This window comes from Acanthochromis polyacanthus, chromosome 5 (assembly GCF_021347895.1).
Source record: "Acanthochromis polyacanthus isolate Apoly-LR-REF ecotype Palm Island chromosome 5, KAUST_Apoly_ChrSc, whole genome shotgun sequence".
Taxonomy (NCBI): Eukaryota; Metazoa; Chordata; class Actinopteri; family Pomacentridae; genus Acanthochromis; species Acanthochromis polyacanthus.
Window position 1 is genome coordinate 35013872 of NC_067117.1, and position 17331 is coordinate 35031202.

Here is a 17331-nt window from a genome sequence, read left to right on the forward strand (position 1 = left end):
ACATGTAGAGGAAATTTTCTAGAGGGAACTGTGCATCATAAGAAAGTCCAAAGAAGAATTTTTATTTCATTCATTGACAAAAGAAAAAAGTACATTTGATACAATACAAAAACAAAAGTTTGCAACTTCTGAATGAAAGAGAGCACAAAGAAAAAGAAACTGCTGTAATCAGCCTCTTTATTAGCCTAGCCGCGCTAGACAACCCACGGCAACGAATTTAATTCTCTGCCAGGGAGGGTCTAGTTACCCTCCATAAGGCTCGAGGCTGGATTCTCCTAAAACTGGCCGGACCAATCACCATGAAGTGTAGAGTCAGAAGGCGGGCGTAACGAAGTGACAACACAGGCGTGACGATTCTGATAGAAACAACCAGCGCACAATAAACAGTTATCTTTCGACTCGGCTTTGGCCACAGCCCTTAAAGATTTGAAGCTAAAATTCAACTTGAAAGATAAACAAAGGACGGCACCGAAGTGTTTCATTGAGAAGAAAGACGTATTTGGACTTATGCCGACGGGATATGGCAAATCCTTAATATACCAGTTGGCTCCGCGGCTCCGCTGGTTGGGAAGCTAACGGGACTTAGCCACAATCCGCCGGTGCTCTCGGAACTACGTCAGCCTATTCGTTGCGTTGATTGGTTGTATACCTACCCAATTGCTGCAGAGGGATTTGATAGACAACCTTTTAGCCCGCCTCCCTCCCTGTCGAGCTTCCCTAGACCCTTGTGCCGTCAGAAACATGGGTGTAGCATGGCTAGGCTACCTCTTTATTACAATCAGTTTACAATGAGCGTTTAAAACAACAAACAAAATGACCATGAAATCTGAGAGGCCTGCACAGCCACTCTGACGTACCTTGTCCACTATGAAACTCTTAATTCATTACTTTGTATTTTCATAATATGCTGGTTTTAATTACATTTTTAAATTTGCATGTGATTTAAATTCTTTTGATTCCTTGTCTAGATTGCTCCATAAACGAATCCCTTTTACAGAAATGCAACGTTTCATTAATTTGGTCCCAAATCTGGGTTTTATGATTTCTTCATGAGCTATGTACATAATTTGCGGAATTTAATAATTTACTACCTCATGAATTTTCAACAATTTGAATGAATGAATGAATGAATGAAAATAAGATGTTGTTTATATGGCTTCCGGCTCTGATTCACAATTGGTTCAGTACATTTTCACACAGGAAAGATACAAATATAATAACAATTAAGCTAAAATTATTGACTGTGAAAATAGTTGGATTTGATTTATTTATATTTTTATTTTTTGAAGTATATTTTGAACATTTCAACATAAAAAGAAAACAACAGTAACAAAAGACAATGAATAACTTGATCAAGAAGGAGTGGAAAGAAGTCAAAGCTTATCTAATCCCAACCCTTCTCCTTACACGAAGGATTGTAAATCTGTTCTTCCTGTTTATTCAAGTACTACCATTTATAAACAACAACAACCAGAACAACAATCACAATCATAATACTGAACATGATTCGTAAGAAATATACACCAATATATCCATTTACATTTATACAAAAAGACAAGAAAAAGGATGTAACAATAGTAAAACACAACAGAAGGAAAAGACCCAACTAACAATACACAAAAATAAATACAGAAAACAATTCATTAAAAAAAAGAAATCATTAACAAAGCAATAACAAAACCTGTGCACACCCAGTGATTGTCACACCCTCATTTCATCCCTGTATCCTGTGACAACATTATCTTTATATTCTGTTCTAAACTGTTGCATGTTTGAACGTTGCTTTATCTTTTCACTCAGGCTGTTCCAGAGTCCCACAGAATGAAATGCAGAATCATTTTCTGTTTCCACAGATTTTGTTCATTCTGAAGTTCTTAATTGATATCCCTCTTCTCAATCCAACAGTTTCTGTATATTTTGTGGCAAAACATTATTTTTTGCTTTGCACGTGATTTGTGCAGTTTCTAATTTCACTATATCTGTAAATCTGAATCCTTGTGACTGTAATTATTACCCCTGATCTCTACACAGTTACTCTGCTGGTTGATGAACTTTGGAGAAATACACAGGAAATAGGATCCGTCTTCTGACTGAGAGCATATAAAGTTCAGAGAGTGTAGGAATTAATTTATGATATACTTTATTATTGTTTTAGTGGGGAAAGTAAAAGTACATTGACGGCTGTCTTTTAAAAAAAATATAGTCCAAAAAAATGCAAACCGTATTTTAAATTCAATTTTAAAACTGTCATTCGTTATAATATTTTGATTGCATAATTTTTTAAGTTTGAAAGCTTCCGTGTACCGCTAGAGGGAGCTCGCGGACTACCAGTGGTACGAGGGCCATAGCTTGAGAAGCACTGCTCTAGATAAAAGCAGCCCATTACACATCCAATCTAGTGTAAACCAAATTCATCTTGACACAGTAAACTTTCAGTCGCGTAAAGCATTTTTCCTTCAAACATTTTGTTTGTAGACCCCGGTTTGTTGTCGGTGGCTTTGTTGACGAAGAAAGTTTGTTTGCTTTGAGTCGATCATAAACATTTAACCCTCTGGCATTCTTTGGAAGTAGAAAAACATTCTGTTATTTTTTTTAAAACCACAACTATCAGAAGAATTTCTACTGTGCAGCTAATCCTTTCAACTTTATAAATAAAAAATGAAATGTAAACATGAGCAAAACTGAAGTAAAATGCATGTGAAAAATAAACATATGCCATTAATTTAATTTAATTTAATTTCGACAGATTGTAAATTATTGTGTAGTCCAACCTATTCTGTAGAAAATGATGACTGCTTGATCGAAGGGTCGTTGATTAGCCGAGCGATTCCGTAACTGGCCGAGAATTGCCGAATCATCTGTCCTGCCCGGACTGTTGGAAGCGGCCGCAACGCCATGTTGGCGAAGTGTCTCATCTCTGTGAGAAAAAAATGATAGAAAACATACTTGCCGAGAAGAAAAGGTAGATCGCCGAGGGAGGTCGAAGATCGCGGCGATTATTTCGTTTGAAAGAAACGAACCGAGCCGGATCCGCAGAGGTTCCGGACGGGCGAGGGAGGCTAAACCTCCCACCGTCCCCATGAATAGCACCGCTGATCCGAACAGCGACTTTCCATGAAAAAAGACGTTTGTGTTGCTATTCGAGCTTCGTTATCCCACTTCGTTAAAGGGATTTGGGGCCTGCTTCAAGAATCTGCTACGCTTGCTTTATGCATGCAAGCTAGGCGTTGTTTGTATCAGTATTTATTAAGGTATTGTTTTTATTTGTTGATTTTTTTGCGATGAGTTTGCCACCGAAAGTGGTCCCCAAACCCGCCGCTGTCGCAGTTAGCGGACCTGGAAGTGGCCCCTCTCCGTCGAGCCAACTGCGGGCTACCCTGACCTCCGTGTCTCTGCCGCCGGGAGCCCCAGCAGCTCCTCAGCCGGGCGCTGTACCGCCACCTCAGTATCCTTTGACGTGGGTAACATGGAAAATGCTTGGGATTTTATGCATTTAACTTTCTATTATGACAGTATCACACATTACTTTTGCATTAGTGACAGATAATAGGGGTTGGATGTGGGAATGATGGTTTCGTTTGGAGGGAGCAGGGAGGGGAGGGGACAATTAGCTAGCTAAGTGTGCTAACTTTAGCTTATCAAGCCGGTTGTCAAAGCTAACGGAAATACCAGTTTGATTTTGGGGAGTTGACGCCACACCATTGCTTCTACGCACATTTGTGCTTTAATATGGCTGTCAGTTGAATAAAGTCTCATCATAATGATATTACAGTAGCATTATTTGCTGTAGGGAAGCTCCACGACCGGCAAGCTTCTACACCGGTTACCGGCTTTGTTCAGTTTGGGTTGTTGACTAGCAAGGTGCATTAGCCTAGTTAATGTGCTGTGCCAGCTAGCTAAATTAAGGGTATGGCTAGCAAGTGCACAAGTCACTAGATGTAGCGTCGCAGAGCAGTAGAGCTCCATCCATTTCAGGGTGACGACCTGTGGCTTTTTAACGTAATGGGGCTAATGTTAGCCAGTACAAGGCCCGGTTTGTGGCAATTGCACGTCTTTTTCAATTTAACATAACATTAGCTTTTGAAGGGGTGCTACTATGCACCTTGACAGGCCTGTCGGTGCCAGCGTTGAGCTACCAGAATGACAGCTGCCCGAAAATTAGCTTGGCAGTTTCATTAGGGTCTTGACAGATAATAACGTATAGATTGGTACTGCCGATTTGTTAAAAGCGTAATCGTCCAAGAAACCTGCTTTAAATGCTTGTCGAGTATTACACCAACATAGTCGTTTCTGTTTTTCTGCGTTTTTTCTAGAAATGTGTCGGTATATAATATCATGCACTGTGTACTTCTGTCAGCCCTTCATGTTAAGGGCTTTTGCTAGCGCTGCCCCAAACAATACCTTTACCTTTGAGCTTACTAAGGTATGGCCCAGTATCACTCTACCCTACTTTTGGTGGGTGAAGTCACTGTGGTTATGTCACCTCCTGTTTTATTTACAGCATGGTGTCAGCAGTAGTGTGAGAGAGAGGATTAAGTTGATGTCTCCTGCCTGCCAGTGGCAGAAGGACGTGTCTTGTGATCTGACAGCTTCTGTTGTGGCTTAGCTTTGGGGTGTGATGTCTCAACCTGATTTCCTGCCACCCAAGATCACAGCCGCCCTGTGTTTTTGACATCTGTAAGGGGCAGTAGGTAGCTGTTTGCAGCAGGTGACGGTATGCAGCCCTCTCTTGTTTGCAGTATGTTGTGATGTCTTTGAGTTGTCTGTGAGTCACATGAGTAAACAAACACGGCCCGGAAGATAATGCTGTCCTTAGCTTTTGTGCCATGTCCTCTTTTGACTCTCACAGTGTTTGAGATGACTGTTAAATTTCTTTAACCTACTTTCAACTGTATGGTAATAAGTGCCTTCCATTTGAGTACAGAACTGTGCCCTCTTCATTTGCCTAGTGGATACCGATGTACAAAATTAATAGAATATTGCTAAATATTTCTCTCCTAAAGTTGGAGACATCGCAGCTCTTGGCCATTGTCATTTTATCTGACTTTTTTGTAACTTTGGTGCTAAATTGATCTGTTTTCTGTGCAACATTTTAGATTTTTTTTACACCTCTTGATGACATTGTACCAATTGTAGGTGTAAATGTCATCCAAATAACACATCTGTTTATTTCTTGAGGCTAATTCTTGTTGCCATTGTTTTATAAACTGCCAATAATAGTTCATGGTTAACTACAGTTTGACAATATTTTCTGGAGCTGGAGATATTATAAATCTTGTTCAGTGTAATTCAATCAAATACACTAGAAGATGTGTTGATATTATTTCCACAACTGTATCCTTTGGAGTTTTAGGGGAAAGTATTGTGTACTTTTGAAAGTACACTACTTTCAGGTCAATCCAAATGGTGCAGCTGGACCACAAATAAATCTTACTTTTATAAAGTTAATCATATTAGTTTTGTTGTTAACAATGCAAATAAAGGCCTTGTTGTTCCAACTGGGAGGTAATTTCAGAGCTTGTATTTGGCAGTGCTGTTGAATTATACTGGATTTTATTGAATATACACTGTGTTTCATAGCCTAGCCATGCTACACCCATGTTTCTGACGGCACAAGGGTCTAGGGAAGCTCGACAGGGAGGGAGGCGGGCTAAAAGGTTGTCTATCAAATCCCTCTGCAGCAATTGGGTAGGTATACAACCAATCAACGCAGCGAATAGGCTGACGTAGTTCCGAGAGCACCGGCGGATTGTGGCTAAGTCCCATTAGCTTCCCAACCAGCGGAGCCGCGGAGCCAACTGGTATATTAAGGATTTGCCATATCCCGTCGGCATAAGTCCAAATACATCTTTCTTCTCAATGAAACACTTCAGTGCCGTCCTTTGTTTATCTTTCAAGTTGAATTTTAGCTTCAAATCTTTAAGGGCTGTGGCCAAAGCCGAGTGGAAAGATAACTGTTTATTGTGCGCCGGTTGTTTCTGTCAGAATCGTCACGCCTCTGTCGTCACTTAGTTATGCCCGCCTTCTGACTCTACACTTCATGGTGATTGGTCCGGCCAGTTTTAGGAGAATCCAACCTCGAGCCTTATGGAGGGTAACTTGACCCTCCCTGGCAGAGAATTAAATTCGTTGCCGTGGGTTGTCTAGCGCGGCTAGGCTGTGTGTTTCATATAATCAAGTATGATTTATTCTTGCAAAGCATAACCATCTGTGCAGTGGATAGGGAGTTTACCATAACAAATTGTAGCAGTATCAATTCAGTGAAGTTACAATAAAATTAGACTATGCTAATATGTCACGAGACCTGCATCCTGCTAGCAAGATCCCCATGATGTGTTCATGGACTCCCAGTGTTGCCACTAGTCTGACCTCTTACACTCCCAAGACCTCTGAGGCCAGCAGTGTGGGAGCATGTCACTCTCTGTCTGGCCTGGACTCCTGGTGTATGGGAATTCCCTATTGGAAGATGTCGCTGTGCATGTTTGTGGAGTCCTGACATGCACAGGGGGTTGAGAGAGGCATGATGGTGAAGTGTGTGTGCATGCATTTTTGCGTGTAGTGGGGGTTTGTTTCTGTTCCTGGTTTCCAGAGAGACACCAAGCGCATGTGTCTGCTGCTGCACTTGCCAGACAATAGCACTGCTGCTTAGCATTCAGAGTGAGAGGCCAAGGTGGCGCTTCCCACCATCTGCCAACAAAGGCCCAGGTCACCCAGCCTGCCTTAGCCCTCCCTCATTTCCTTCAGTCCCCCCCAGCTCACCTCACCCCACTGCTTGCCCAGCTGGAAAAACTGAGGGCTTCTCCCCATTTCCCCCCCTCTCTCCTCTCTGTGCACCCCCTCCACCCCCTCAGCTTTCATGCTCACAGTATACTACTTTCATCTTTCTTTGAAAAGGCTTGTTCCCTTTCTTCTCACACAAACTTTGCTAGTTCTAAAAATTCTTCATTCTTCTGAGTTGTGTGCTCACAAAACTGTGAGAGCATTTTCCAGTAAAGAGGAGCAAAGTCTAATGCAACCAGTGAGCCTGGTATGCAGTCACACTCACTGATAGGTATGCAGTATAGCTACGTAACATATGTACCCAGCTGGGAGGTCACACAGCATAGTAGTCCTGTATTTCAGGACAGGTGTGTGCAGCCTGCATGAGAAGATATTCTCATGAGCATACTCACTGTGGGATGTTATAAATAAACTGCTGAGTTGTTATGAGCCAGCATGCAGGACTGTTCTTTCCAGAGAGGGAGTGGCCTGTTGAAGAAGACGTCCTGCACGCTGTCAGTTCTCACTCAGCATTTGAATCTGAAGCAAGTTCAGATGTTTTTTTTCTGTATTTACTCGAGCAAAATCGTTTTGAATGCATCCCATAATTAGTGACAGCTTCTGATGAGCAGATTGCTATCAAATAGTACAATACTCGATATTTACAATGAACAGTGTTTGGAGAGCCATCCCACCCACACAGTGATGCTGAAGTTCAGAATATGTATGTAGACTTTCCAGAAAGAAACACTCCAACCTTTTGACAGTACAGTCCTAATATTTGTCAGCTGAGGCATTTGCGTTTTGCTTTCCAAATGTAAAAATGCAATGCAGCATGAGCCGTTAGAATATGCTACAGCCGTACAGATGATTCACTTGTGTGCAGTTGTAAAGGGGTTTTCAGTTCGATAGTTTCAGGAAGTTGCTACCATGAACAGCTAGTCATGCTTGGTAACCTTTTCAATCGCATCTCTTTTCTTGCCGGTACTGATTGTTCCTTGTCATACGTTGTTCTTGTACATAGATGTCATTTTATGCTAACAGAAGGAGTGAATAGGTACTGTTTGTTAACACCATTTGCTTGTTTTTTGTCAACTGGGTTAGTATTCAGTCTTGTAGTACTGCAGTCTGTCTTCAGTGCTGCTCCTGTTTTAAACATAAACCAGTAATCGAGTGATAAAGTATTCCTGGCTGCTTTCTGACTGCTGGCCTGTGTTCCAGCTTCCGCCACAGAGTATTCCAGCAAATTCTTCATTTATTGCTTATTTTTTGATAATTTGTCTAATAAAAAAAAACACATACAGCACAAGTCATCACACATTACATTCAACAAAATGTATTTTTTTAAGTAGATGTCACTGGAAACAAGGCCTAGACTTTGTCCACTATGGTTACCAAGTAACTGTAAGTAAGGGCTGTAGTTTTCACACCTTTAAATGCACCTTGGCAGCATTTCAGAAATACAAACAAACTGTGCAGTGTTGCTACTAGCTGCTAATGGATTTTTGCCCTTCAATGAGTATACAGTGTAGACATATTGTTGAAAAGAATCCTGTTTCTTTCACAAGGGTACAATGTCTCATTTTCAGATCATTATTAAAAATGAAACCAGCAGACTGAACATCAGCAAATTTTAAAGTGACGTTAGGACTGACTCTTAAATAAATAGATGAATCCCTTTTTTGTGCAAATATTACATAACTGTCTCCTTTCGTTTATTAACCTTTTATTCTCCATCTATTCATTCATTATGACTAAGTGATTTTAGTCACTGAAATCTGCATCAAGTGGTAACTTAAATGTGGATTTGTCTTGGATTTGTCTTGAAAAGAGCATGTAGAAGTAGTAGTAGTAATGTGATATTTACATGTTTTTGCATGGATCTCCTTAGAGTTACAGGTTGACTGCCTACTCCCTTAATTTAAAATAAAAACAAATGGAGTTGGTGCTATAGGCATCCAGAACCATTGTTGCTTAAGATTTGGTTTGTTAGGGCTGAATCCACCAACCTACCACCTATTGTTCATACTCTAGTGAAAGAGCAGTCTCAGCAACAGCAGGCAGGCAGTGAGAGCTTTGTGAGCTTCGCTTTTATCCAACACTGTGCATGTGTGCGTGTGTGTGCGCGTGTGTGTGAGTGGCCAGTGAGCCAGCAGGGAGAAGCAGGGTTTGTATCTGCACCATCTGGCCCGTCTCCACTCACTTCCTGTGCCTTCACTTTGAGCCCACTGCACTGAGATTTCCAGGTAGTCTGCTTCATTCTAATGACACATAGCAGCTTCTTTCAGGTCTGTGTGAAATGTAGGCCATAGTTATGTGAAATCACACTGTTTGCCATGTGAAAGAAACTGCATATGTGTAGTCGCCATGCAGACAGACCAACTAAATCAGCAAAAGAAACACTCTCCTCTCAGTCTGACCTCTCATGTCTCTTTTTCTTGGATGTTTCATGTGATTTATTTTGAAGTTTTGTTGTTATCTTTATAGCCCTGATCCAGTCATTTATTCAGTAATAGCAGATTACAGTTTATTGAGATGTATCATCCTCTTGATCACACCCCTGCTATTTGTAAGGCTGTAACTCCTTCTGTCTACCCCTTTCTCTCTCGCACACATACTCAGCACTTAAGTGGCTTTACTGTAAGTTAATGATGAAGCAGGAGCCTCAGCAGCTTTTCCCTCTTAAATGAGGCTTACAGGTCACTGTGGGGTTAGGGGACGAGGAGGAGCGGCTGAAGCTACTTTATGATCTCCTCAGGGCACAGGTCAGCATCGGCTTGTTTTAGACCCAAAAGTTTCCACTTCAGCAACAAAGTACATGACAAGCTACATGTCTTTTTAATATGAGCAGCTCTATGAAATGTGCCAGTGTTGTAGAGTTCTGTGGAAGTTGTTTTAAAATGTTCTTTCAGTTGAAATGGCTGTCATCCTGTAGGTACAGTTGATTTAGGATTATGTGGACTGTCACCTCTGAACACGCTCCTCCTTTCAGTCTAAGCAAGGGTCAAATGTGAACCACTCATTGCTGTAATTTTGATCAGTTGGGTGTTGGAGGTAATTTTTCAGCAGCACTGACACTCTCGTGTTCGACTGTAAGCCTTAAAGTTGACATTGCGCTTGCCCTCTTTCCCAAAGCAGAAAATTAATAGAGATCAAACAAATGACTAATGTCTAATTAGTGCAGTCAGCCACTGTCATGGTCATGCCCGATACATGCAGTCCAGCCTGACTGTGTCTGCATCCATCTGGTTGCCTGGCCACACTGGCCTGATATTAATGATGTTTCACCTCAGGATATTTTTTACTTTCACAGCATGACCTCCCGCATATTACACTGCGTAAACATTCAAGCTGCCGTCATAGCAGTTAAATGTCTTTAATAGCAGCATTCAATCTTGCAACTGCAAAGAAGTACTTAAAAAAAGAATCACTGTTTGTCAGTTTATGCTAGTTAATTTTTGCGAGGCCTTTCAGGGCGTATTCAGCCTAAAATTAAGCATGCTTTCAATATCAAAGGGACACTTTGTTACAAATATTTCTGAAACCAGCTTCCTTTTTAGCCAAAGATAGAGATAAAGGGAAAAAAAACTAAATGGAATGAATTTTCTGGTTAAACAAGTCTCTTGCTGTGTCGCTTAAATGAAAATTTGCTGTGGAAAAGCTTTTCACTTTAGTGTCAACAAAAACATGACATGTGAAGTGTGGGAGCTGGTGTTGTCCCTTAACCAGCCTGCCAAAGTTGTGGCACAGCTACATTCTGCATCACTGCAGGTGTTTTCCTTCTGAGATAGCACAAGTCTGTTTTCTGGCTTTGATCCATTTGAATCATCTTTTAGGATTTGCCTGCTGTTGTAGGAAAATTAAATCTGCCAAATTTTCTCGTAGCTCTTTATGCCTCATCTTACCTGATTGTTCCTGCAGTTGCTTTTCCTGGCCTTGCCAGTGTTGAGTATAACCTGACGCCCAGGTTGAATTGCACCTGTTGCTACCAGACGGAACCCTGGTTTCGCCACTCTGTGTTTGCAGTCCCTACATTTGCCCCTGTGGAGCAGACAGATCAGGTTGTCTCACTGTCGATAGCCAAGTCCCGACTTCTTCTCTGTCTGTCACTCACCAGAACTGGGTCAAGAAATATTTTCAAGCAATCAGCATTACTGAAACTAATGATTATCTTTACTTTTCTTTGTTCTATATTAAGCCTTCTTTTTTATATTTTAGATTCTATCCAAATTTCAAAGCATGACATAAAATCGTCACATTGGAAAAATTGATATCAGAATGTTTGACATTTTTTGCTTTTTTTTGGAAATTTAACAGAGATTCAAAGGCTTACAAATATGTTAGAGTTGCTCCTTATGTTGTTGAATATCTTGGAAATAGTAAATAATGGCTTTTCAGATCATGATGGGTGACCTGTGGATTATTGTTAAATCACCCCTCTTGAAATTAGAATCATGTGGAAAATGTCCTCTGCCTGCTGCTGATGGATAAAAGGATGAAAGTTGTAAATACTATCTTCCACACAGTTTTCGTGCTCCTCCTCACCTAGCCTGTCGTATCGTTGTGAAGACGCTGAGCTCTAATTATTCCTAATTTCTGTGTGTAAGTATACAGTGTGTGTGGGGGTGGACATGTTGTTTTTCCAAATTCTCCGGCAATGAAACAGATAATATTTCCTGCTGTGCGTCTGCATTTTGAATCACTGCCCTGTTTTTAAACGATTCTTTTCTCTCTTTATCTTCCTCTCTTCCCCTTGTATTGTTGGTTACGAGTAGCGGTGCTGGTGGGGGGCCAAGAGAGATGACTGCCCCTGCAGGAAAAAGCAGAGTAAAGGAAGAGGGCTTAGGGCAGAGGGAGGCGTGATTTGGGTGAAAGGAAGAAAGCCAGACGTTCGGTTTCCCTTAAACCATGTGATCAGCAGTGTGTGAGCCTGTCTGTCGCAGACAACTGCCTGAGCAGGTTACTAACCACAGGGCTTCCCTCTTCTATATGACAGAATCCCTCTTTTGTCTCCCTTTGCATCTGAGCAATGTCTTTCAAGCGAGTCTCATTATCATGTTCCAGAAGCGTAAAGAGAGTTATCATCCGTTCTGGTGTCTCTTCAAACTGTTCCCTGAGCATTAATAAATCCTCAAGTGTTATAGATTCTTGTAAGTGTCTTGTTGAGGGTTTTCTCTCGCCTGTTTTTATTCTGCTATTAGCACAGAAGACAAGAATTAGTATTGCATGGAGTTCATGCCTTTGATATGAGCAGTTGTCTGATCTTCTGCTCTGGCTATCCCTCTGCCTCAAGTAGCCCAGAAATCCATTTCAGATTTTCCCTTTAACTCTTGCAAAATGGTGAAGGTACATAGTGTACTCTCAGAGATGGGGCATTTTGGGCGGGGTGCAGTGGTTGGGGGATCCTTGAAATCAAACTATGCAAGCCATTGGGGTTTGAGGAAAGCCCTTTGGATCTGAATAAACTGAATGTAAAAGCATAAAACTGTAGAATGAAGTCATTTCAGCAGTTATGCCAGTGTTGGGATAGTGCTGGATCCAGTGCTGGATGAGGGAAACTTTCCAACATATTAGATCAAATCTTTTCATGTGGTTTAGACAGCAGTATTTAGGCTAAATGATGAATATCTAAAACATGACAGGAATTTTACCTGTTGAACTGTTAAACTCTTCTCTAATTTGAAACTTGATTTAGTCACCAGTTGCTTTGAACATTCCTTAACACATCCTTTTCCAGAATCCCACGGGTTCAGCCATCACTGGACGAGCGAATCTTCCCTACACAGCCTGGAGTCGCTGCAGTCTACAGCGTGAGTCACTGCAGGCAGCCCCTTTTCAAACACGTGCATATCCACCTGTATATGTACTTCAGTGCATACGCAGACAGAATACACACATATAAGACTTATATCTGTAGCACAGACTGCATGTAATTGTGTATACTTTGACTCTGACTGCACCAAAAATGTACATTCATTTGGCCAGATTGATGATTACACCTGGCTAAAACTATTACTAACTATTACTACTACTACTACAAGATGCTACCTTCATAAATATTTGTTTTTGATGAAACTGTTTCAGAGAGGTTTTCATTCAGATTATTGATCATTTTAGAGACAGTTACTCGCATCCTACTCAGAGTTGTGAAATTTAGTCTACCACCATAGAGTAAAGATTAGAAACTTCTCTCAGACTAGTATTTATAAATATTCTAATCATAAAAATACAACAGCAGCAACATATTGATGGTAAATTTGTCCAAATTGTGAAAATCGATCAACGTACAAGGTCATTTTTTCGCTGTTTTTGATGCCTGGAGTGCCACAGACGTTGCTGTTAGAGAACCCAGCTAAAGTTCAGTGTAGGAGAGGTGTGCCTGTTTTTCAACAGTGTGTGTGATATAAGCCTTTCCTGATACTGAGTCATAAAATACTTTTTATTCCCCTTACCAGCATTGTAAATATGCATTTGTGATTTTAATTACCAGCAAAGACAGGCATGCTGGTTCAGACATGATGCTGTGGAAATGTTTCTCCTCAGGGGACTTCTGACATTTGCTGGATTGTCCAGAAGTTAATTAATATTTCCTTTGTCTGATCTTTGTCATTCCCATAATTCTCAGCATCTTTATTTTAAATTTGCTGGAGCATGGATGTAGTAGATAGGGGAATCAGGGAGAAAATTTGATTTGTTCACTTAAATTTGGTTGTATTTTAGGGAGGTACACCTATTGTATCTCCCTAAAGACAAAAACAGTTTTCCTCTGGGTACTGACTTAGATGTTGAGCAGTGCTTCATGCTGTTCTGCTGCCTGCTGTAGGACTCTCCTCTCACCAGTGATATGTGCGTTTACCTGGAGGCCCCAGAATAAATTTGGCATCGAGCTGAGTAGACTTTATAAGAGACTGAATGGTGACAATTCTACCATTAAAAGCAAATACACCTGTGTTTATTGATGAACACCTTGTAAATGTTTACTAGAGAATAAAAAGGTAGGGATATTGATTTTATTTTCACTTCACATTTTATTGATTTTTCTTGCACAGAATGAAACTGACAGAAAAATGCTGTGGTTCTTGCTGAGCTGTTTGACACTAACATCGTGGTAAAATATTGGATCCTCTGTTTTTGTTTTTCCTTTGGTACTGTTAATTGTTAGAATATAACAATATATTAAAATTACCATATTATGATAGCACAAAGCTGTTTTCCAGTACTGATAACATTTCTGAGTAGGGAGTAGCTGCAGAGTGCAGAAGGAATGGCACTGTATACTTGGAGATCCACTATTCAGCTGTGAGCTTGTTTATCCACCGCAACAAAACTACTGAAAACATTGGCGGTTTTATGAGATTTTTGAGCTTTGGATGTTTGTTTTCGGGGGTTAAGCTGCAACAATGATGACACTGGTAGAAATAAACAGTGTTCCCAGCATGAAACCATTGATCTTTATGGTGGATGTGAGGTTAATTCACTCACTCGTTTTTTCCCCTTGTCCTCATGTACAGCCCCCATACAGCCGCTTACCTCCCATCCCCCATCCCATCATGCTGTATGTCCTCAGAATCACTTGCCTGAAGCAGAGCAGGCTCCTCCCCTGGCAACAGCAGCTAGATTAGTTGCTTTATCCCAGGTCATCTGAGGGAAGTGGGCCGCACCGAGAAGATGTAGAGATTCAGAGGGGAGTCATACTATAGAAGCTATATAGACTATCATCTGTGGTACCTGATAGATTTAAATATGTTATACATTCAGAGATGCTAGCTTTTAAATCTTGGTGTCAGTAGCTGTCTTAAGCAGCTTTTGAATCTCGTAATGTTTAGATTTTGAAGAGAATAAAAAAGAGAAGAGGTGGTTTGCCCAGCTTTCCTTTCTGCCTCTGTGTCTGACTCTGCTTACTGCTGTCTTCCTGCAGTATCCTGTCTCATTCCCTGGTGTGTCAGCCTGCTGCAGCAACAAGCAGCACCTGCAGTGGTGCCAGCCCATAGCTGCAGCAGCCAAGGCCCAGCCTGCCTCACCACACACTAAGAGTTGAATCAAATATCTCATCCTTGCCCGATATTGCTCGTGGTTGGTGCCCAACCTCAACCCTCCACTGGTCCATATCAATGAGGCTTGTTTAGCATGACTCAGTGATGTCTGTTGTATCAGGTGCTCTCTATCTATCACAGATGAGTGGGATTGTAATATGATTACTCGACCCAGTTTTGCCATATGAGGCCCAGACATCCTTGCACAGCAGAGTCTGCCACAGTGGGCTGCCAGAACTTAGTCTTTAGCCGACCGCAGCGGGCCTCAACGGCCACGCACATCACAGGTCTTTACCTCTCCTCACATACAGGGGCTAATCCTGCTGCTTGAGCGCTTAATTTAAATTCCTCAGCAGGAGGGAGGGCTAATGACTTGTGGAATCTCACCACTGCTGTTCCTACCCTACATCACTTTGATGTAATATAGATTTTTTTGCATCTAATGTTACTGCTTCATGTCATACAGGTCCCCAGGCATGCTGGCCCTCCTTACCCTGCTCATGACATCACAAAGGGACACCCTAACTTGGCAGGCACCCCGCCTGGTCATGCCCATTCCCCGGCTCTCTCTCAGGTATCAGTACCCACAGCATCTCCATATCGCTACCCTAAGGGCTGGGAGGCAGGCGGAGGGGTGAGTTTGTCACTGTAACCGCCGTCATCCTCTCTGTTGGTTTTTCCATTTGTCTGCCTTCTTTCTGTGACTTTTTTAAGGACTGAGCACATCACTTCTCAGTATAATCCAATGAGAGAATTTCACATAAACTTTTATGTGTCGCTCAGTCATTTTTCAATACTAAATACTCTTTTAACAAATTCTCAGTTGGATGAACAGGAGTTAAATTGGTAGCATCAGTTTTAAAAAACTGTTGTATTAGTTTATCTCTGCCCATAAAGTCTACACCCGACTTCTATTCTTTTTTGTTTTGAACATCACCTCTTAAACTTCTTTTATTTTCATGTTTGTCATTTCTCTGTTTCACTCCGTTTCTATTACAGCAAGAAATTGTGTGCATGAGTGTAATATTTTAATGAAATTCAGATGAATGTGTGATCGAAACGGTCTCAAATATTTAGAGAACACTTTGTTTAGAGATCACTAACTGCCTGTAGACAAACATGCATCTACTCTATCTATATGTAGTATCTGTTTAATTCTGAGAAGGGTCCAGCAGTGACAAGCCCAGCATTTAAGTGGCAAAAGGAAGCTAAACAATGACTAGGCTACCAGTCTATCAGTCCAGGGTTAATGTATATACAGACAAACACATTCCCATTTATGTGACCTGGATTTCTTCAGACTATGAGAGGAAAGTAGAGCACAGACAGGAAACTCACATGAACAATAGGAGTGTTTTGATATGGAACCTTTTTTGCGTTTACCACAATTTGAAATCGCACTTGAATAATGGTACAGTGTGTGCAGAGTCATGATATACCAGGTCTTGTTTGTTTTTTGTTGTTACATTTTGTTATTTACCTGGTCAGTTAGCTTACTGTATGTGCATACAAATAATTGTATGTTTGGGATTCATGTTGGATTATGAAAATAGCCAGTTGTGTCAGTAGTACTGGTAAACCCGATCTCCAAGTCTGCTGCTTAGAGAATTGTAACTCAGAAGCCTCAACACCATCAGTTTAATGTTTTAAAGAGTTTTCTGTCATTTTTAGACCTACACTCTTCAGATAAAAGCTCTGCAGAAAGTCATTGTGTGGAATAATTACTTAAGTTTGACAGTATGTTAAAAGAGGATGCTTGTGTAATATTCCAGATCCTTGCAGGGTTATGGCTAGAAACACTGCAATGAGGTTAGATTTAGGCAAGACTGATTAAGTGATTTGAGTATGAGATGGTTGGGATTAGGTAAGGGTTAGATGTAGATATCTAGCAAAGGCGTCCTTTTCTGTCTGCAGTGAGATCAATACACATGTGATAGAGATTGCATGACGCAATGACAAAATACAGAGGGCCAGAACAGAAATAAGTCAGGGTTGAGCTTTAGAAAGAGATGCACTTGCCCTTGACATAATTTGATTAGGGCGTGTATTACATCTAAGTGTTACTGTTATTGTTTGGGGAAATAAACCCAGATATGTATACAGGTAACTCTGTAAAAGGTCAATCATTTATCTCAAAGCCAATGTGCCTCGCTGCTCTCATTTACAAACGTGTTGACTCGGTGACTCAGCATCTCTGGAAGTATGTGACTATGCTTGTGAGGAATCTAGTTCTTCCTCTTTACCAATATAGCTTATTGGCCCACTGCCTCACCCTAAAGCTGCTCTAGACTCTCTCCAACCTTCTGTGAATAGTCTTGTCAGCAAGGACAAACTTAAATTATCACTGCTATACCAGCAGCAGCTTGAAGAGTAAGCAGATGTGCTTAAATTCACCTCAGCTTAGCTCCACTGCACATGAGATGAAGAAAAAAGAAACACAGGATTTGTAGTTCTTGAGGGTACCAATTATCTTTGCGCAGTTCATAAACCCCAATTGAAAACACTTTCACCCAGCAACATCCAAAGTAAGTTGGTGCTG

General features: G+C 41.1%; 1 protein-coding gene across 23 annotated transcripts in view; it reads left to right on the top strand.

Moving 5' to 3' along the window:
* The first annotated feature begins 2839 nt into the window (after positions 1 to 2839).
* Positions 2840 to 17331, top strand: part of eif4g3a (eukaryotic translation initiation factor 4 gamma, 3a) — a 62814-nt gene continuing 48322 nt past the window's right edge. For 14 of the 23 annotated variants that reach the window (XM_051947789.1, XM_051947790.1, XM_051947797.1 and 11 more), the window contains exons 1-3: positions 2840 to 3445; positions 12497 to 12569; positions 15259 to 15426. In XM_051947789.1, the coding sequence (XP_051803749.1) occupies positions 3282 to 3445; positions 12497 to 12569; positions 15259 to 15426 (405 nt within the window). In that variant the 5' untranslated portion in view covers positions 2840 to 3281. The remainder of the gene's footprint in view (positions 3446 to 12496; positions 12570 to 15258; positions 15427 to 17331) is intronic. The other 9 variants (XM_051947794.1, XM_051947795.1, XM_051947791.1 and 6 more) reach the window with 2 other exon arrangements.